Below are 21363 nucleotides of genomic sequence, written 5' to 3'. Positions count from 1 at the left end.
GGGCCAGGCAACTGCCAGCGAATAGGACGGCCCCACGTTAAAATCCACAGGGCCTGGGGACCTCAGGAGAAATGACAGCGTGGCCGGGCTGGGAAGACCCCCAGGCGTTGGACCACCGTTTCCCCGTGGGGGCGGCTCACGACGCCTACCTGCTCGCTGGAGGAGGGCAGCTTGTGCGGATCCATGGTCAGGCTCTTCAGATCTTCCGAGATGGTCTGAAGGTGAGTGACCTCCCCCAGCATGGAGATCTCTTCCTCCTGAGGGGAGAGGGGCGTCAGAGCAAGTTCACGTCCGCAGCCGTGGCTTCACGGTCCTATTTCTAACCAGCACCCCTCAGGGCCCGGCGGAACCCTTTCCCCTCTCCAGGACAGACACCCCACGTGTAGCACATGGACAGACAGGGGGACATGGACAGAGCTTGGAGGGCCTCGAGTGCCCGGCTCAGTGGCAAATAGGCAGAGGACATGCATGCCTCTCCTGCAGGATCTGGGGACGGACAGCAGACCTGCCCTGGTCTGAGCGCTGCCCACGCCCTACCCCGTCAACGCTTCCAGGGATATGAGATTGGGGCGCTGTGGGTCCAGATGTGGAAGCAGCTCTTTGTGGCAGCACATGTGTGTTCCAGAGGGGACCTGTCCCCTCTTCCTCGTTTCCTGTGCCATGGTAAGTGGGAAGGGAGCTGGGCCGAGGAGGGAGAATGGCTCCATTCACTTTCCCAAAGCCCAGGTCCAGGCCGGACGGCCACTGGTGAGCGCCACGCGGCGGGGCCGCACACGTTTGGACACTTGGCGGGGCCTGAGCTTTGTGCGTACTTATCAACCCCCAGAGGGCCAGCAGCAGTGCTCGGAGCATGCAGGACAGCACGCGCAAGGGCTCAACCAGTCAGTCCCATGCTCGCCGCCCGGCCACTCAGCACTCCCCCGGGTCAGTGGGTCTTCAATTCATGGGGCAGGCTTGCTCTTATGCCTGCCTGTAGCCAGGTGAGGCTGACACATCTGGCCCACCCTTGGGGGACACCTCACGCCCCGTTCTGACTAGGGAAGAGACAACCAGTAGGGAAACTGATATCCGGAACTATGGACCAAGGGTGGGCCAGGCAGGCACCGCTGCCTCAAGGTGGCCTCCAGAAGGGGCTCTAGGTGGTGGTGCCCTACACCCGGTGACGGGGTGCCAATGAGGAGGAAGTGCCCCCCATTCCCCCCAGCCCGACTCACGATCACAGGCCGCAGCATGGAGACGAAGGTGCAGAACCGGCCCCGCTCCTCAATCAGGGCCTTCCGCACAGCCTGCTTCTCCGTCTCCTCCAGCAGCAGGTACTTGTCATTGACATCCTGCAGGGCGCTGTCTAACTGCGGCTGGATGTCCCCTCTCCCTGCAGAAGGAACAAAGCCCTCAGGGAGCTGGCTGGGACCCGCTTCTCAAGGAAACGAGGCTCCTGGGTTCCTGGCCGGGGTCGAAACCACAAGTGCCGGGACTGAAAAGGACGGAGTACTTATGCCCAGAAAGGGCCCCGGGTGGCAGCTCTCCGGGACCTGCCAGTTCCACATTTATCCTGAAGCAGGGCAAAGCCTTTTTCTGGGGGACCGACCACACCTGCCGCCTCGCATGCCTTGCAACCCCACAGTTGCCAGCCAGGCCCGGTGGCGGCGACTCATGAGCCAGGGGAGCTCAAAGGCTTTGGCTTTGTGCAGCCTGCCTCAGCTGCAGAGCTGGTGTTTGGGTGAAATTTCCAGCACCAAGAACAAGAATTTTCCAGGGGAAAAGAGGAGCTGATCCCAAGGGCTCAAGAAGAAAATGTTGTGGAACTGCTCAAGGCAACACACGTACAAGTATCTTGATACAATTGACCTATGGAATGTTGTAAGAGCTGTAAGAACCCCCAATAAAATGACTTTAAAAAAAAACACCAAAAAAGTGGCAGACATTGGGCCCTGCAGCCCTTGGCAGTGAGGCTAAGCCCCACGGAGATCCCTGACGCTCTTCCGGTAAGCACGTGCAGACACGACACAGCCCCAGCCCCAGCCCCTTCCCCACTGGTGATAAACCGAAGCTGAGTCTGTGCCGGGCCTGGGCCATATCTGACAGTGCTCAGCCTGCACCCACTCAAAACCAGTGGCTTTGGAAGCTGGTTCAGAAGCAGGTGACCAGGCCTTGCTTCCAAGGCACCCCTGTGGGACCTGAACTGCCAACCTTTTGGTTAACAGCTGAGTGCCTACCCGCTCGAGCCATTGGGGAATTCCTACCCACATTCCCAGAGCTCAGTTAAATGGAAGCAACCATTTCTAGAATCTACAACACATCTGCAGGGTGGAGTAGCGAGCACGGAGACGGCGCCCAGACAGAGGCTGCTGCTGCCTGGGAAATGCCCTTGGGAAGGCAGGCAGGCTGAGGAGCCGAGTCTGAGCTCCTGCACACCGATCGGCAGCGGGGAAGGATGGCGACCGCATGAGGATGCCAGCTGCCGGGCTTCCACAGTCTCTGCCCACCACCCAGACTAGAAAGGGACCCTTCTCAGCCCCCGAGAAAGACATTATCACAGAGCATGTACAGCAAAACCTGAGGGCGCCGAACCCAAGGAAGGCGTATTCCTGGCCAAGAAGGACAACTCAAATGGAAACAGCGACCGGAAATGCACCCACAAAGGCGGAAAGGTTGCGAGGCCCGGAAGATCGAGGCTGTCCGTGTCCTCGCGTTCTGGCTCTTGCTGGTTTCCCTGCATAGCAGATGTGTTCCGCATGTGTCCATCTCCGAGTTTTGTATTCTGAGGGTTAGAGTGGGGAGGGACCTGGGGGGCTGAGTCGAGCCACGCTGACCTACACTTCTGTGGAACTTGAAGGACCTGTGCAGGGTCATATAGGGAGAGGAACACAGCCAGGTGGACTACCCTCCATCCCACCCCCACCCCACCACACCCAATTCCCTCTACTGCTGAATGCCCTTTCCTCAAATGAATGAATGAATGCTGAATGAGTGAATCCCACCATGCCTTCCAGGAAAGGCCTCCCCCGTTACTCTCTACCATCTGACCTACGAGAAAGAGAACTTTAAATGCAACATGTCCCAGGATGCAGGAGAAAAGGGCTAGAGTAGAAGGACCCGTCCACATTTCCCCTTGCAAGCCGATGAGGAAGCTTAGCCTGGAGCAAGAGGGGGGAGCTGGCTGAATGAACGCCTAGAAGACAAGGGAGTTGGATTTTCCTATGGAAAGGTCACTTCCGAGGCGCAGGTTAAGCTTGAAGGTTTCCGATAAAGGGAGAATCGTGCCTTATTAAATCCCATGAATGCCTTCCAGGGAGGCCTAGGATGCAAGTTCCGGATCCCTCACGCCAGTCGTGTGAGGCACAACCACCCCCAGTTTGGGGGGGTCCCACAGGCTGGTTCCTCCATCGGCTGTCTTCCCTATTCTTTGGTCCTTGCACTGGATCACAGGCCTCCTGCATTCTCTGATGAGTCTGTGATCCAGGGGCAGTAAGCTCAAGTCATCCCTCCTTTCTCCCCAGGATCCACCAGCTGCTCCCTCTAGAGGGTCCCCACTGCAAGGGGAGGGCTGGGGCGCCCCACCCTGATCAGTGCTCATCTAAGTGTGGACTTTCTCCTTCTCTATGTCAAGGTGATGAGGAAGAACAGCCTGGTGATCGACTTAAAACCATATTGTGACAACATTTTGGAACAGTGTCTTGTGCTCCTGAACCTGCATCGTCTGAGTGAGGATGTGACCACGCCCTTCTCAATGCAACCCACGGAACAGCCCGGCCCATCGCAGGTCACGGTTGGTGAGGCCACGGGGATCAGGGCTGGTCTGGGGCCCTTCTTTGAGTTTCTCTCTGAGACCAGCTAACTGGCAACACATGGGGACCCACAGGCCAAGTCAGAAGCTCTGAATTTGGCAGAGAAGGACAGGAGGGAAAGTGTGTGAGTTAAGTGAGAATAGTTGAAAAAACCGTGGGTGTGCTTTGATTCCACACCCAAGCCAAACCCATTGCCGGTGTCAACACCAAGCCATGGGGCCTTCCACAGGGTTTCCGAAGCTGTCCATCATTTATGGAACCCAACAGTCTCACCTCTCTCTCACTGAATGGCTGCTGAGTTTGAACTGCCAACCTCGCAGCTAGCAGCCCGATTTCTATCATCGCAGAAACTTTCAAATAAGGGAACCCTGGGAGGTGCATATGTTAATATCTCCATCATGCAAAAGGCTGGAGGTTCAAGTCCACTCAGAGGTGTCTCAGAAGAAAGGCCTGACAGTCACCTGCTGAAAAACCAGCCACGGAAAACCCCAGGGAACTCAGTTGTACTCTGATGCACACGGAGTTGCCACGGGCGGGAACTGCCTTGCCAGTAATGGGTCTTATAATATCTGATGCTGGAGGGAAAAAAATCTTTATCTTGCTCTTCACAATTTTTAGGCACAGTGTAATTAATAACTCTGACATTAAAAACATATCTACATAGGAAAGCAAAGCAAAGCAAATAGAACTAAGTGTTATCTAATTTGGGAAATGTGTGTTTAAGTTAATGCCACAATCACAGCAAAGTTACTTTAAATACACACTCCGCTACAACGGAAGGACTTCCAAACGGCAGGATTCTAAAACAAGTATAATCTGCGGAGACGGCTATAATTATCGTTAGAGTGAGAACATTTCCGTTCAGGATCTATCATAACCTGTAAGCACAATGTTTAGTTCTTAATTTTACTAACACAATCTGTAATTCCATTCCTAAAAAGCAGACTGTGGCAGAAACTATCCCGCGTCCAGTTGGATGCCTGGCTGTAGGCTGTGGCTTCAGGTCTTGCCTTTGAAGCAGGAAAGTTAGCCTGAGCCTTGGCCAGTGCACCCCACCCCCCTCCCATGGGCAACCTCCTGTCCGTCAGCGGAGGCTTGCGTGTTGACAGCCGTGAACAAGTTTCAAAGGAGCATCCCGACTAAGAGACTAGGAAGAAAGGCCTGGCAACTGACAGCTGGAAATCAGCCAACTGAAAACTCCATGAAGCACAACGGTCCCATCTGCAACTGACAACAGGACTGGGATGTGCAAGGGGGCGGGGGGTAGGCATGAGTCCGGGACTAACAACACTTGCAAGATGCTCATGTCCACAGGTCACAGGGGTATCTGTGCTGGGTTAGGGGGCAAAAGTATGTTCTCCTTCCCACCAGGCCTTTCTAAGGGTCACGGAGTCTGCTCAGACTGAGCACAGATAGGGCTCTACCCTGCTTTACCTTGGCTATCGCCACCTGCAGGGCTCCTCCGGGATCTTCCACCTGGACAGTTGGAAGCAGCCCCTAGCCACCCTGACTGCACTCGGACCAGCCCCCGATGGTGGGCGGCTCAATGCAGGGACCATGGCTCCTTCTCAACAGCACCTACTGTTCTCCCGACAGCCAGGGCCCCGTTCTCACTGCCCATCCTACAGAGCAAGCAAGACAGCGGTCTACCTCGACTCCACTTTCCGAGCAACCCACCCAGCTCTAATCCCGGTTCACTCCTCCACTCCTCCATTCTAATTCCCCCCCTTTGAGCCCACCCTCACGAACACCACCCTCCCTACCCCTGTATCTACACATCTTCCTGCTCATCCTTCATCCCTGCTCCTGCGGACAAGGCCTCCTTGACGGCTCTGGCTGAGATTTAAAAGTATGTAAGAAAGAAAGCCCAGACCACATGTTCTCAAGTCAACTCTGACTCCCCAGGGTTTTCGAGGCTGGCTTCTGAGAAGCTGATCACCAGGCCTTTCTTTGGAAGCGCTTCTAGGGGACTTGGAATTTGCCAGCAGCTGGGAATATGAGTTGTGTGTGCCTGCTAGGAGGCCCCGAGTGAGCTCAGCTGCTCCCTACAGGCGCCCTGTGTAGCACCTCTGTCGCTCTCATTTCCCTTTGGTTTCCGAGCGGTCTGATAGAGGATGGCTTTCTGCTCAGCAGCCCCTCTTGGCCTGCACACTTGCCTGGAGGCAGATGCTCAGGTATTTGTGGAATGAAGGCGGCCACGCTGGAACAACACACTGGGAGTGTGTCCCCTGGCTGCACCCAGCATGCCCTGAAAGGCCGGCAGTGCAGAACCAGCGCATTCCAGGCCCGCCAGGCAGGAGGGAGGGAGCCTTAAATGGCCTTTCCAGATAAAATTCCTCAGCAGAGAGGCTCGGTGGCCTTTTCTGCAGAACCCAAATCCCCGAGTCGTCAGTATTCTTTCCCGGCCAGGTTCCAGGACCCGCGGCTTCTGCTCACTGGGTTTTCGAGCTGCCCTGTGCAATGAGGAGGCCTCTCCCAGTGGACGGCGCCCTGACATTCAATAGGCTTTGGGATCTACATGCGGAACTGGGCCAGAACAGGAGGCCAGAGATGAGAATTTGAAGTTAAACTCTTTTAGCACAGAAGAGTGGGTGAGACTATGCAAGTCTTCTCCTCTTGCTTAATATTATGAAGAAAAATATTATGGGGGGAAAATCACTGCTATGGCGTGGTGGCCACACGACAGGACAGGATAGAACTGCCCCGTGCGTTTCTGAGACTGTAACTGTTTACGGGAGTAGATAGCCTTGTCTTTTCCAAACTGAGGAGTGGCTGGTGGCTTTGAACTGCTGACCACGCAATTAGCAGCCCAACTTGTAACCACTATACCACCGGGGCTCCTTGCCTTCGTATTCTAAATGTATGTGGTAAGCATCTGTAAGCAGGACTTACGTAAGAAGGAGACACTGAAGGGAAGACTAAGTCAGGCTTCTAACGACAAGGTCAGGGGTCTCTGCTCACAGCTGCGAGCTCCCCTCTCTCTAGTTCTGCTCCGAGAAGCTGGAAGAGCCATGCAGCACCCCTAGGTGGGGGTTGCTGGGTGCCACGGAGTCAGTCTCGATGCACAGGGACCCTGGTGACAGAGCAGACTGCCCCGCAGGGACTGCTCGCTGGACTCTGCAGTATCAGATGACCAGGCCTTCCTTTGGGGTAGCCCAGGGCAGGCTCCATCGGCTCAGCTACTATGCTCCAGGGCTCTTTATCCACCGAGCGGCAGAATCTTGAAATCCAGCCGTGTCTTTCGGCAGCATGGGAAAAACATGCCCTTCCCTCTGGGGACCCTGTTAGTGTGGGCTGACACCCCCATAGCACACGCCACCTGGGGGATTCCAGGAAGCATCAAACCACATTGCTTGCGGCTACTCTCATGCAGAAAAGTCCATAAAAGCATGCCGGCCTGCACTGTCCACAGTCGCAGGCCCAGCAGCCAGGGACAATACCAGGGGGACTCAAAATGCTAAGGAGTAACACCGAAAGGTAGTTTGTGTTTCCCATTCTTTGTTGTTAAGTGAAAAAGAGAGGTGAAGCCAAGTGGGCCTCTGGTCACACTGACCAGCTCTCCACAGCCCTGGCCACAGCCTCTCCTCCTTTTGTGAGATGCACCCCCACTTCTCCACAAGCAGTGCTTAGCTTGGCCTCTGAGTCTCCTCTTTGGAACCCCAAGCACCTCCAGAAAAACCCAGTCTCTCCCTTCTCCTCCACCCCCAGAGTTGCCCAGCACTGCTCCCTAGATGAGTGAATGAACACCCTATTTCTAGATCGGTAGCCGCTTGCAGCCGTCCAGCACCGAGGCGGCCTGTGGGCCTGTCTCCTGACTGATGGATGGGCGAACGAGTGAGTGTCTGAATGGCAGTGGCCTGGCTCCGTGGGGCTCTGCTGCAGCCCTCTGAGGAGAATGCTGACGAGGAGACAGATGGCACCAGCTCGAGCCGCCGGCCCCGAGGGATGGGCGAGCTGGACCTCGAGGAAGAGTCAGCCTCGTCTTTCTCCTGAGGAGCGGCTGGTGGGTTTGAACCGTTGTTCTTGGGGTTAGCAGCCCAATGCTTAATCCAGAAGATGAAATTCCACTGGGATGGAGTGAAGCCCACTCGTTCTCCCCTGCCCCTCATGTAGCTGAGAGCGCGCAGAGTTGCAGGCTGGCCAGCAGTACCCCACTACACTTGCTTCCTTTCGTGTCCCCCACGGTCTGCTCACACCTGATGCTTCCCGGGACCCAAGGGAACAGAGGGCAGGCCCTGGGCGTAGTGAGGTACCCAGTGAGCTGCCAACCGCACGCTCCGCGATCCACACCCACTAGTCCCCCTGGGGGAGGAAGATGAGGCTACCTGTTCCCGTGCACACTTAGAGCCTGGGAAACCCCAGGGGCAGCTCCACCCATGCTATCGGGTCCACGGCCCTAGTGGTGATGGATGTGTGCCAACTACTAACTTTTAGGTTTATGGTGAAAATACACATGGCCAAGGATACACTGTGCCAACAGTGTCCACACAAACAAACCGGTGACACGGTTCCCATTCTCCAAATTATGTACCAGCCCTGGCTGTCCTTTTCCAGATCAGCCCTCCCATCCCTCCCACCCCACCGCGTGCCTGGTCACTGCTGCCTAGGATGCCCATCTCACGTGGTGAGATGCGGTTTTCCATCCACGTGTGAGAGAGCACCCGCCAGGCAGGCCCACCTTCCTCGTGGGGACAGAGCGGACTTCCGGGAAACACTGTGGTTTGTGGTATAAGGTTTCAGCCGCGACTCACTTTCTGCAAGTCGTCCACCGCGACGGAGAAGCAGACACAGAACTGTGCTCCCAACCCCAAGACACCCAACCCTGTCTGACCAAGAGACCTGGGCGGCGCGTGGGCTTCGTTGTCGGCAGAATCCAAGTCCAAGCTCTGAGATGCTGCTCAGCGCAGGTGCCTCGGGGACACCTGGGTACGTTTCAGGCAAAGAAACCCACGGAGACATTTCACAGGCTGCAGCCCCTCCCGAGACCCAGAGAACCGCGAGGCAGAAGCCATGGGACCTGGCGTGCCAGTGGCAAAATCAAGCCCCAGGACGAGATTCCACATTGAGCCAAGAAGAGTGATTGTGAGCACCGAATCAGTAGATTCTGACACCACTTAAATCAGGTCATTCTGAAACTCTGCTGAAGTAAGAAATACTTTGGCGTTCTTTTTGCTTTGTCTTTTAATGAATTGATTAGTTTTGAACAGAACTCTGTGGTACTAACTGGGGAGACAAAGGCCAAGCTATTTTGCAAGCCTATTACCAAGGCAGATCCGATTAGGGAATTATTTGATAAGCCCATCAGGGTGGTGTAGGGTGCTTTGTCTGGGATCCAGACAGACAGGCACACACGTACTTATGATGTCTTAGTGTACCGCCTACAGAGAGGGCAAGCGCTCCGTATTTCTTCTTTCCGTGAGTCACACACTGAATTGAGATTATGCGAAGGCCCTTAGCGTGCTGCGCTAACGTTTTAAACGGCCAAGCACCCAAGAAGGCACACAATTAACATAACACCGACCCCCCCCACACACACACACAATTTTCTCAAAGTCATTGGGAATTATGTAGGCACAGTTGATTGTCCCAAGCTGGGAGAGGGACGCAGCCACCAGCAAAGGTCTGGACCAGAATGGAAAGCCCACCGCAGGAACCATGCCATGACCGACCGGCCACCAGGGAGACCGGCTAGCAGACTTACCGACAACGTCCACTGGCGGGGGTGCACGGAGAGAAGGGGCAGGAGACACATTTGGCACAAAAAGGAAAATAACAAAATTAAACCTGCAGCCGAGCAGCGGCCTTACCTTTCTCCCCCACGCGCCACAGTCCGTGGCTGGTGGGTTTCCTGCTACGGCGACGGAACCCACCCCCACCACCGGGAGCTGCCCCCTCCGAGCTCCCCTCACCTGCCTTGCTGACAAGGCCAGGGAGTCCCTTCGAAACAGGGCTCTTCCCAGGCAGTAGTTATGGTTCCTAGAGAATGTAGCAAGGTTCTGGTTTTTAACGGGGTTATTTTGTTGCTGCTGTTGCTGAAAATAGACACACCTGATTCAACCGCTTCCCCACGACACTGGCTGCGCTCCTCCAGTGCATCCTTCCCCTCTGGGTCCTCCCGGTGCTCCCCCCATTCGCACAAGCTCCAGGCGCCTCTGTGATCCTGAGTGGCTGTGCCAACCTGACCCCCATTGAGTGGTTCCCAACTCACAGCAGCCCTGCGGGATACAGGGTAGGACGCCCTGTGGGTTTCCTTGACTCTTAACTCCTTTCAGGGGTAGAAACCCCTGTCTTTTGCCCAAGGGGCATCTGGCTGTTTTGAACAGCCGACCTTGTGGGGAGCAGCCCAATGCATAACCACCACGCCACCAGGGCTCCTTTCGATCCTGTGTGGATAGTTCTTAAAAGAGCAAATTGCTCAAGCCAGGCATTCCTTCCTAGGCAAGCTAAAGTGTGGTTTGGCTTTAAGAAGACTTCAGGGATATTTTTGTATTACGGTTTCAAGATTGTTTCAGGGCGGTAGTCTTAGTGCTTCATGCAGCGTCTATTGCTCTAAAAAGCCTGGATTCAGTGAGCATTTGAAATTCTATTTTACATTTCCCCCTTTCGATCAGTAATCTTTGATCACAATGTCCAGTCATGGTAGGTGAGCACCATCTGGTTCTTCTGGTCTCTTGGCAAAAAAGGTATGTAGCAAGATTTTTAAAAGAGAAATGATGCTTTTATACCCAGAAGAAGACAATGGCAATGTTTTCGCAGGAAAGCCTTTCGAGTGTCATTTATCATAAATGGAAACTTGTCTGGGAAAACCTCAAGGAAAGAGTAGAAGATAAACAACAACAACAAAACAATCACCCAACCCAAATAATTGAAGGATTTAAATTTTAGAATACTAGTAAATATAATACTAGATACGGAACTCCACAAGTCTGGTTAAAACATTAGCTTTGAAGCCTCTCCTGAAAGATGATGAATTCAACTCCTTCAATGTCAGGGTCAAGGGTTCGCATATTAAAATGTTTCACATCTCTCTCTCAAACTCGCTCCCTGGTAAACTTTGAATAGTTACGGATCAGAGCAGAAAACTTTACCATAGTTAATTTTTGAATTGTAATTAGTAGTACTGTGGGAGTTAATTAAGATGAGAAAAAAAGACTGCTGACTTAGTGCAGTAAGATGGTGAATGTTGGTATCACTCCCACTACTGAGCCTCTTTGACTTTCCCACGGTTAGATTTTGGTCGACACCGGGACCTCCCAGAGCTGACACAATGCAGCAGAGAGAGAGCCCAGAGAAGCCACTCAGAGCCCAGGGCCACTGGGCTGGCTCCACATCACTTCCACAGCTTCTTGTTGTCTTTGCTGGTTCTTGTTGCCTCTGCCCACCCTCAGCCTCTGCTTCTTGGCGGCTTTTTCCTGAGTGCTTGGCCTTGTGCCGTGTGCACTACACCAGACCTTCTCTGAGGTCACCACCATCTCTCCAGCCCAGCTCCTGGCCTACTTGTCTGTCCATTCCTAATAGGTGCCCAGTAAACACAGCTTCAACAAAAATAGCCACAGACACACATAACCAGAGCACATTACAGGATCCTCTCAAATGTCCTGGGATGAAAGCCAATAAAACACAAACCATTAGGAAGTGCTTTTGATGAAAATATTCAAATCCCTTTGGATCACAAATGACCTCCCTCATAGTGTCATTAAAAAGAGAATTAAAGAAAGCAGGGTGTTAAAAATGATATTTACCAAGTAAGAAGCAAAGTAAATGAGCTACTGACGAAATTACCTCCCAGCTCATCTGGCTTCGCTGAGGATGGGGCTCAGCCCACGAGGGCTTTGGCCTTTTGAGAAGAGGAACCAGAAGAATATTTAGATCAAAGGTGACACCGTTTTTATGACAAAGGTGTGGCAGAGAGCTGCTTGATCACCTGCCCCAAAGACATTTAACAGGAAGTGGCTGCTTAGATGCATAGGTCAGATCAAGCTCTATCAAGACAATAAACGACGCAGCCGAAGCACGCATCCACACTTAACAGGGCCGTGCCTCCGGGAAGCCACGCCAATCCGAGGTCTGTTGCTGTCAGGGGCCATGGTGCTGGTTCGGACTGAGAGAGAGCCCACGCACAACAGGGGGAAGCCCTGCTCGGTCCTGCACCGTCCTCACAGTTGTTACGTCTGAGCCTGTTGTTGCAGCCACCGCGTCAGCCCATTTCTGAGGACCTACCTCTGCTTCGCGGCCCCTTCACTTTCCCCAGCGACAGGTCTCCCCTGAAATGAAGTCTCAGGCATCCTCATTTCTAAGCAGATTTCTGGCCATACTTCTTTGAACTGAGCTATAAATGCTACACCAGTCACCACCGTTGAGTCCATTCTGACTCACGGAGATCCTCTGGGGCAGAGTTGTTCCCGTGGCTTTCCGAGGCGGTACCTCACCTCTTTACAGGACCAGAAAGTGTCATCGTTCTCCTACGGAATGGTCAGCTAATCTTGTGGTCAGCCCTCCAACCTGAAATTCATTAATGCCACCTGGGATCCTCAACAGAGGTCTAGGAAGCTACTACTTGAAGCCGATGAAGCAAATGGTTCCACAGGGATTTTAAGTATCCCTGCGCGGTGTATAGGGTTAAGTGCTTGAACACAAGCCAAAAGGTTGGCAGTTCAAACCCAAAAAGTTAGCAGTCTGCTAGAGATGCCTCAGAAGACAGGGCTGGGAATCTGCTTCCAGAAGGTCACGGTCATTGGGAACGCTATGACTTGGTTCTGCTCTGCACCAAGAGATCACCATGAGCTTGAATCGACTTGACAGCAACTAACTACACCAAAGGGGTTTTGGAAAAACCACCAGCGATCAGATCCCAAATACTAACAAGTTCAATGACTAGAGGATTTCCAATCCATGCGGGTCATGAGCCTGCTAAGAAAGCCTTCTCAACAAGAACCCAGTGGGCGCACCGACTCCACAGCACCCCAAGAAGCCCACACTCACCCCAGAAACCCACAGATGTGAGCACCTGGCCCAACAATGCACTCAGTCCATTGTAGGGGCATTTTTGATAAAGCAAAGAAAATGTGGTATTCTGGCTGTACTGGTGGTACAGTGGGGTTAAGTACAAGGTGGTGGTTCAAGTCCACGGTCACTCTGAAGGAGGACAAGGCTGTCTCCTGTAAAGACGGACAGCCTTGGAAACCCAAAGGGCCAGCCCTGCTCTGTCCTATAGGTTGAAGACAGTGGGTGCCCCTAGGAACTCATCAGCAACTCCAGACCACTGGTCTGATTTGGCCTGCAGACAAACATATGCCATCACGGCCGCCATACGGGAAAGGACACAACAGCAAGTGCCTGGAGCGCCGGGTGTGTGGCTGCTGCTGCTGCTCTGCAGAGATGGACATTTGAGGATACCTTAATCACGGCCTCCATTCGCTCAGCCTCCAGGCCCAAGCGCCCTGAGAAATCTCAGAGCTACATGCCAATTATTTGAATCCTGGGGCCAGACACACCTGCTCACATCACAGGGTCCAGCATTCTCAGGCCCAGATCTTTCTTTCGGGAACCTTGACGGGAGCGTGTGACTCGTCCAGGCAGCTCGCACCAGTGCTGGGCATGTCTAATTGCCAGGCACTCCGTCCAGGAGTCACTGCGCCCAATCTACCCCGCTCCACCCGCAGGTCCAATTCTACTAATTGGGCCATGCCTGTGACTTTAAGTGACACAGCAGGACCGGCTCAGCCTCCTTGCAGAATCCCGATCAAAGGATTATCATCCAGTCCAGGCTCTAAGGCCTCCAGAAGCTACGGGGGATTTAAGGACTTTTTTTTTTTACTTTCTATTTTCCACCAAGCTCCCAAACCTGCCCTGGGTGTCAGCCCTGGACCATTCCTCGGAGCCCACCAATCCTTCCTGTGTGCCAGGGGGCTGGAGCGAAACTCAGAACGCGAAGGGGCTTCGAGAGGTACGTGCCAAGCTCCCATGGTCTTTCCATTCCACTTGCCCCTGGGCTTTCTGAGGCTGCCTACCAGCCTGCCTATTCACTGGGCCCCAACTTTTGCTGAAGTATGAAAGCAACTTTGATTTATCAATGTTTTCCTCTGGACTCACTCCCTAAAATGCTACTGGCCATGAACTGAGTAATTAGCAAACACTGGCTCTCAGGTGCCCTCGTTAGACCAGATCCAAATGAACCACCCCAAGCTAATTCTGACGGAGCAGCCAACCCTGGGTGAACATTTGGTGTTTTTTATCTAGCTTTTAAAATGGCCCCATGGTGGTTGTTGTTGTTTTCAAGAACTGGGGGTGGGGGGAAGGCTGGGGGCACATTTTTCAGAACGGCCAAAGCTCCCACACGTACTCCTGTCCCCATGCCCCTCCCACAGAACCCTTCCATCTCTCCAGCTGGATCTAACTTTCATTCCGAATCGAACCGGCCCAGAAAACTGGGTCCAGGGCATCTCCGCCTAAAGAGGTGGGTGTCTCAAGCAAACCCGAAACTCGAGGGGGGGGGCAGGCGAGTCCTGGGGCCCTCCTGCTGCCCACCAAGCTGCTGACACCGCCCATCTCATCGGTGCGAAGCGGGCGAGTCCAGAGCTCGGCGCCGAGGAGAAGAATCATCTGGAAGTCAGGGCTTGTCTTCAGGCCTGACATGCCGAGTTGGAGGAAACCCTGAAGGCCGTTGGCAAAGTGGACGTGGTGGGCTTTTCTCGCCCAACTCCCAGCCCACACGAGCGAGCGGCGCAAAGGTGGGTTTCGGATCTGACGATCAGAGAGCCTGCGTGATGATAAAGGGGGGGGGGGGGCATGGAGGAGGGCCCGTTGCTCGGCCCGCTCCTCCTCACCTGTGAGCCAGTGAGCTGCCCCCCCATGAATGTCACGGAAAGTCCCCTATAGCGGCCCCTTCGCACACTCTCACGAGGCATAATAAAGGGTTTAGAGATTATAGGCTGTGAGAGCTGGAAGCGAAAATGACATAATTTCTGTAATAATTACTACAGAACATTTGCATAAAGGCTTTTATGCTTCGTGTGAAGGCTTCCAAGAAATTTATAGGTTTCATTATAGCGCACAATAGCCCCGGAAGCTGTCACACTCTGGAGACAAATGGGGGGAGGGGGCCAGCACGGCTCTGCAAGGGCCCTCACATTGACACACACTCCGTGCCTCCAGAACTTTGATTCTGATCGAAGCTATTTGCCACTATCTGTTCCCGGGACTGTCAGGTGGAAGGATGTCTATGAAGACCTGCTTCCAAGGCCAACTGAGCACGGGCTCACGGGCTCGAAGCATTAGGGGCAGTTTGACAGATACCTTTTTGGGGAGAGGGGCTGAGAGAGACGGTGTCCTAGGCAGACACACCCACCACGCCAACCCTCTATCATGAAGGCCTGACAGATGGGATCCAACACTGGCTGGAAGAAGAAGTTCAACAGAGTTTTCCCCTCCCTCCCCACATCTGATGAGAGGTGGTACCATGTTATCACAGGCACACGTGCCGGCCTGCAGGAAGGCAGTGACACCTGGCCATGACTCCGTGTGCACCCGCTTGCCACTCTCTCCACCCTTGGCTCATACACTGTGCAACCTGCCCCTGCCTGACAAGGCGGGGATAAGCGTGTAACTGCACACAACCCGGGCCACTACTCCCATCCCCCCGTGTGGGAGATGGTAAGAGATGGCTGCCTGCCACCCCACTCCCTCCCAAAAGGAGGTGGTGACCATGTCCCTACTCCTAGCCACACCCTCCACCCTACCCACTTGGTGAATGCCACACCCACTCCTGCACCTTTGGATCGATGGCAGACACAGCCGACACGTGCCCAGCCCGGCCTCAGTTGGTCCATATGAGCAGCCAAGCTCCATACCCATGTCCTACCCACACCCAAGTGGAAACAGGGGTGAGCACCCCAGGGATGCAAACGAGTGGCCAGAGTAGCACACCCACCCTGTCCATCTAGACATATCAGAGCAAAACAAATGAAAAACAGGGTGAAGCTACATAACATACAATCAACATAAACACAATGGCACCACAATGTCTCAGACAATAGACGACTCCCAATCACACAACGAAACACAGAACAGGAAAGCCCGAGCCAGTGACCAAAATGCAGGGCCAGACAACTTCCCTGAGAACAACGGCACTGAAACTACCCGATAGGATTCAAAGGAATCCTATCTATCATCTTCCAACAAATTAGGAAAACAGGGACAAAGCCCGAGAAATAATAGAATCAAAGAAAACCAAGACAAAACTCTCAAGAACTCAGGAAAACGAGAGAAGACCACACACAATAAACTAATTAGGCATATAAAAATGATACAAAAACAGCAAGGACAAGCCCAGAAGATTAACACTGAAACACACTGGAAAGACAGCCGAGTGAAATGGAATGGATTTGAGAAGACAAAATCAGTGAGTTAGAGGGCGGATCCTTTATATCAATCAGAAGTGCCATCAGGAAAAAGAAGTCTAAGAGGTAAATGGAACAAGATCAAAAAAGTATGATTTATATGTCACCGGAAAGCCAAAACAAGAAGAAGGGTTAAAAAAACAACAGAGAAAGTTGTTGAAGATTTGCTGGCAGAAAATTTGCTAATATGAAAGAGAAAATATCCATCCAAGAAGTTCAATGAATCCCAAATAGGCTAGATCCCCCCCCAAAATCACCAAGGCCTATTATAATCAAACTTGCCAAAGACACTGAATCCTGAGAATAGCTGGGGAGCACAGTTGTTACCTACAAAGGCGAACTAACCAGGCTGCCCGCCTTCCCAGCAGGGAGCCTGGAGGCTATGGGATGGCATCACCACACTGAGAGACAGTGCCCACCACAACGACACACCCTAAAACCCTGGCAACAGTAGGAAAGTCAAGAAGGGGGATCTGCTGAACCGAGGTCAACTGCATAAGAAATGCTCATGGTATCTGGAATTAACTACATCTACCTATGGACAGGTGGTATCTGGCAAAGGGTTGGAATCCATTGGATGGGGAGGAGAGTTTCTTTAGCAAATGGCACTGGCAGAACCGGATCTCCATTTGGAGAAAAGCAAAACAAGGTCCACACATCATGCCATATAAAAACTAAGAGGGACCAAAGATCTAACCCTAAAACCTAACACTACACTGTAAAGACCATGAGAGGGAAACCAGGGGTACGCTGAGGAGCTCTAATCGACGGCAGAAACAATCTATCAAACATATGTAAGCACTCACAAACCGCAGAAGATGAACTGGGTGACTAGGACCTTCTAAAACTTAAACAATTATGTGCATCAAAAGATGTCTCTGAAAACACTGGGAAAACAACCTACAGGCTGGGAGGAAAGTGGCAGCGTGTCTGATAAGGGACTAATCTCTAAATTTTGCAGAAGACTTAAAATCAAACCAACCTGGCAAACAAGTGCTGGCAAAGGTCTGAAGATATCAGAACGCTCAAAACACTGCTGGCGGGATTATAATATGGTGCAACCACTGTGAAAACCAGTGCGGTGGTGCTTTAAAAAGTTAGGGCTGGAGATACCATAGGCTCCAGCAATCCCGCAACTCAGTCAGTGCCCTGGAGACATAAAGCGCTACCCAGATACATGCACACCCACGCTCACTGCAGCATTGTCCACAACAGCACAAAGGCACAACCCCATATACCAGAGGAGTAGGTAAACTGAGGCACATTCGTGCACGTGGTGAAGTAATACCCAGGGTTAGAGAACAACGAAGAACCCACAGAACCTTCAGAACGCGGGGACCACTGTGCTGAGTGGGAGCAGCCGACACCGAAAGGGCAAACATTGTCTGAGATCACGATGACGAAACCCAAGACGACGTTTACCCACAGGAACACATTCCTGGAAAATTACCAGGGCCAGGAGGAGGAGAGGGGCGGACTCATTAACTAGAGCGCAGACACACTGAGGGAAGAGACGGGCATCAAGCACTCGGGGGGGGGGGGGGGGAGTGAGACAGCGTGATCCCGGCAGAGGAAGACACGGGGAGGGGGGGGTGACATTGTGCAACAAGGCGTGCAAGAGTAAAGACAACAGAGGGAAATCCTCTTATGTGTACAATCCTGGGGTCACGGTCAACACAAACAAGACTTAAGTGTGGCAACTTGGGTTGATGTGCAAGCTGTGCAGGTGTGGCATGGGTGGATGGAGGAATGCCCCAAAGGTCTATACTGGTTGGACACAGGATGTTCCTACACATGTACTTATGTGTGTTATAAACGAGTCTTTGTGTACAGCAGCACATCCAGAAGCAAAGCTATAAACACGTCTGAGTCATAACCAAAAATCCTTGAGGGACTGGGCTTGGTTTTGGGCCCATAGTCTCAGGGGACCCCTAGGTCAACCGGCAGACGGTATCTTATAGAGACAATATCGTACGTCCTACTTTGGTGAGTAGCGACTGGAACCTTAAAAGCTTGTGAGCGGCCATCTACAACAGAACTACTGGTCTCTCCTTGTCTGGAGCAAAGACGAGGAAAGAAAACCAGAGGACTCAAGCAACCAATTAGTCTTACAGGCTGAACGAGCCACTGCCCCTGCTACCTGGAGGCCAGAGCGAGATGGTGCCCTGCTCCCTGCCATCACCGACCACTCTGATCCGCATCATAATGGAGGGTCTTGGACAAACAGGACAAAAACGTGGAACAAAGTCATGAAGGAGCAGACTGACCGGTCTGATAGAGACTGGTAGAACCTTAGAGCACGGGCCTCAGACGGGGCACTGCGCCTATCCGCAGGGATCCCCTTTCAGCCTGCACAGTGAGGAAGCAAGCTCTGGGGGAACCTCCTCCTCAGAACAATGCACCCACAAAGCCGAATCGCAGCGTCTGTCCGAAAACAGCGCTCAGAAGGCGGGACAGCAGGAAGACGACGGGCATGAGGAGCCCAGGGAGACAGTGGGGGGGGGGTTTTGAGACCGAGGGGGGGGGGCAGCTGACGTCGTGAAACAAGATGCATACCACGGTTGGAAGGGACACTAATTTGCTCTGTGGTCTTTGACCCACACCACAGTAAGATGTGTGTGTGTGTGTGTGTGTGTGTGTGTGTGTGTGTTTAAAAGTTACCTTTTTTTGCTTTCTTCTGTAGCTTCAGCGTGTCTGAGGATTTCTTTTTTATCTCTTGGCGTGCCTTTTTATACTCTAAGAGAAATGAGAATATTGAACAATCCGGTTACTCTCGTCAACAGAAACTGTTTTAGCAGCAGGCACTGCCAACTCAAACTCACTGCCCTCCAGTCAATGTCGACGCACAGAGACCCCACAGCGCAGGGCAGAACTGCCTCTGTGCGTCTCCAACACGGTAACTGTTTGCAGGAGTAGAAAGCCCCGTGTTTCTCCTGAGGAGCAACTGGTGGTTTCGAACTGCCGACCTTGTGGATCACAGCCCAACACAGAACCACTGCACCACCAAGGCTCCTGTACCAGTATTGCAGAAAGCATAAATTATGATATGCCATCAACAACTTTACTAGAATACAGTGTGGTAAGGTCTGATGATATTTTGCAAAAGAATTTTTTTAAGTTCCTTAAAAAAAAGAGAGAAAGTAAAATTGAAATGAACTTGGGAGTCTTTGGTGACAAACAAAGTTACTCTCAAACTAATAAACAACAACAAAAAAGGAAAGAAATAGGAAAAATGCACAGCAGTCCTTTTCTTTTTCTATGAAACCCACAAATATCGGTTCTGGGAAGCAGGGGGTATGTTAATAAAAATGACTCATTTGCCGATGTATTTTTATTCAAATTTTCAGCCACGAAAATTTGCAACCATCATTTCAAGCATCAGGAAAGATTGTCAACATCATTCACTTCCCCCAAGGCTCATCTCCACAGAATCTCACTGAGAAGAACCCACAAGGGGAGGATGCTGGCCAGGCATTGCAATTAATGAAAGATACCATCAAGGTCCTCAACAGTTGCCTCAACGAGCCCCAGCAGGGATGGTCTCAGCTGCCAGAGGCAATATGCCAAGAGAAGAGCCAGGTCTGGGCAGGTAATACCAGGACAGCTTGTACCATTACAGGTTGGGTTTTTCAACATGAGCTGCAATGTCTTACGTAAGAATCTTTGGCACCTAAGTTTTCTATTACGATCCGCGCCTAATTCTACAGATCACAATCAACACCATGAACCACCTGACTGAGGCTGCTGAGAGATGCTTCAAGGTCCAAACAGAACTGGGCTTTGCTACGGGATCGCTTCTGACCTCTTGTCTTCCCGCACCGAATGTGGCCTGGAGATCAATACACCCAGACACGGCACAAGGCAGCAACCCCCAGAGTTGCAGCCTGAGTTACACCTGCCCAGTACCTTTTGCGTGGTCTTTATCCAGCTGGTTCGCCACTTTCTTCCATTCTTCCATCTGTTCTTGAAGGGGGTTGATCAGACAGTCAATCAAAGCACTTGCAGGGGAAGGAAGGAAGAGGGGAAGTGAGACTTCGTCATCCGTGCATATTATTTTACTGTCAGGATTCACATCGGGTATGAAAGTGTACCTAAGTCCCAATGACCTGAAGCAGGAAATACACAATGAGCAGGTGAGAGGTTCGTGTCCAACCCCCACCATCTAGCTCCTGCAGCACCTTGTCCTGAGAGCGACTTCCGATGGCTGTTAAGAAGGTGGAAGTGGAACTGTTTGGAGCGACCTCACGTCCCATGTTCCTGCTTATATTTCAGTCCCCATCTAACAAACAAAAGTTACAGACCACCGAGTCACACCCTGGCTGCACAGTAGAAACCGTGTGCAGCGCCTGACGGACAGAAAGATGCCGAGGTCACCCTCGGAAGCCCAGCAGAAGCCTTGAGGGTAAGGTTCCAGCCTGACTCTATTTTAAAAAGACCACCCCACACCAAAAAAGAGGCCCACAAGATTCTGATGTACATCCAGGATTATGAGCCTCTGAACTGGTGCGAACTGGTTCGGTCATGGCCAACAAAGTGAAGATGGAAGAGACCCAAATTGGGTGACGCAGAACGGTAACTGGAATGGAAACGTTACAGATCAAAGTCCTGATACGGGCAACTCAGGAGAGGCACAGTGAGCCTTCAGGAGCCTTGAGGGGAGAGTGGATGACTGCGGGGCTGCGGACTGCAGCACACACTCAAAGCAGCACGGTCGCCACCGTTTTGGAGAGGGGCACCGCTGTTTCCAACTCTGCCGGTCAAGAGAGTCGGGTGTTATGCAAGGCACCCATGCTGGCCTTGTTTCCTACGAGGGCGACGATGTTTCTAGCAGGGTGTCTGCTACACGTAGGTCCTCTGGTTGGCCCACATTGTACAATTTCTGGTCCTTGTGCTGGTTTTATTCTGCCCCCCCACGGCTGAACCAGGAAGAAATAGTGTGAAGCCTTGGTTGTCACACACACACACACACACACACACACACGCACACACGCACACACACACACAGTGGAGAGGCTTAGAAAGAAAAGAAGGGAGAGACGGTATTCAAGCTTCTGAATCCATGAAGGTGAAGGCACCCTATGGAGCACACGTGTGCAGCAGCCTGAGGGCCACACAGCACCTTACACACGTGAGCGCAGGGGAAGCAGCAGCCTGTCGGCTCCTGTGACCACATGCTC

General features: G+C 52.5%; 1 protein-coding gene across 4 annotated transcripts in view; it reads right to left on the bottom strand.

Moving 5' to 3' along the window:
- Positions 1 to 21363, bottom strand: part of MTSS1 (MTSS I-BAR domain containing 1) — a 166309-nt gene that overhangs the window by 13613 nt on the left and 131333 nt on the right. For all 4 annotated transcript variants that reach the window (XM_075549281.1, XM_075549282.1, XM_075549284.1 and 1 more), the window contains exons 5-8: positions 20093 to 20184; positions 18848 to 18922; positions 1215 to 1372; positions 150 to 257 (exon numbers count right to left, since the gene is read on the bottom strand). In XM_075549281.1, the coding sequence (XP_075405396.1) occupies positions 150 to 257; positions 1215 to 1372; positions 18848 to 18922; positions 20093 to 20184 (433 nt within the window). The remainder of the gene's footprint in view (positions 1 to 149; positions 258 to 1214; positions 1373 to 18847; positions 18923 to 20092; positions 20185 to 21363) is intronic.

The sequence above is a fragment of the Tenrec ecaudatus genome, chromosome 5, assembly GCF_050624435.1.
Source record: "Tenrec ecaudatus isolate mTenEca1 chromosome 5, mTenEca1.hap1, whole genome shotgun sequence".
NCBI lineage: Eukaryota > Metazoa > Chordata > Mammalia > Afrosoricida > Tenrecidae > Tenrec > Tenrec ecaudatus.
Note: the sequence above shows the minus strand (reverse complement) of the source record. Positions and strands in the feature narration are given on the sequence as shown.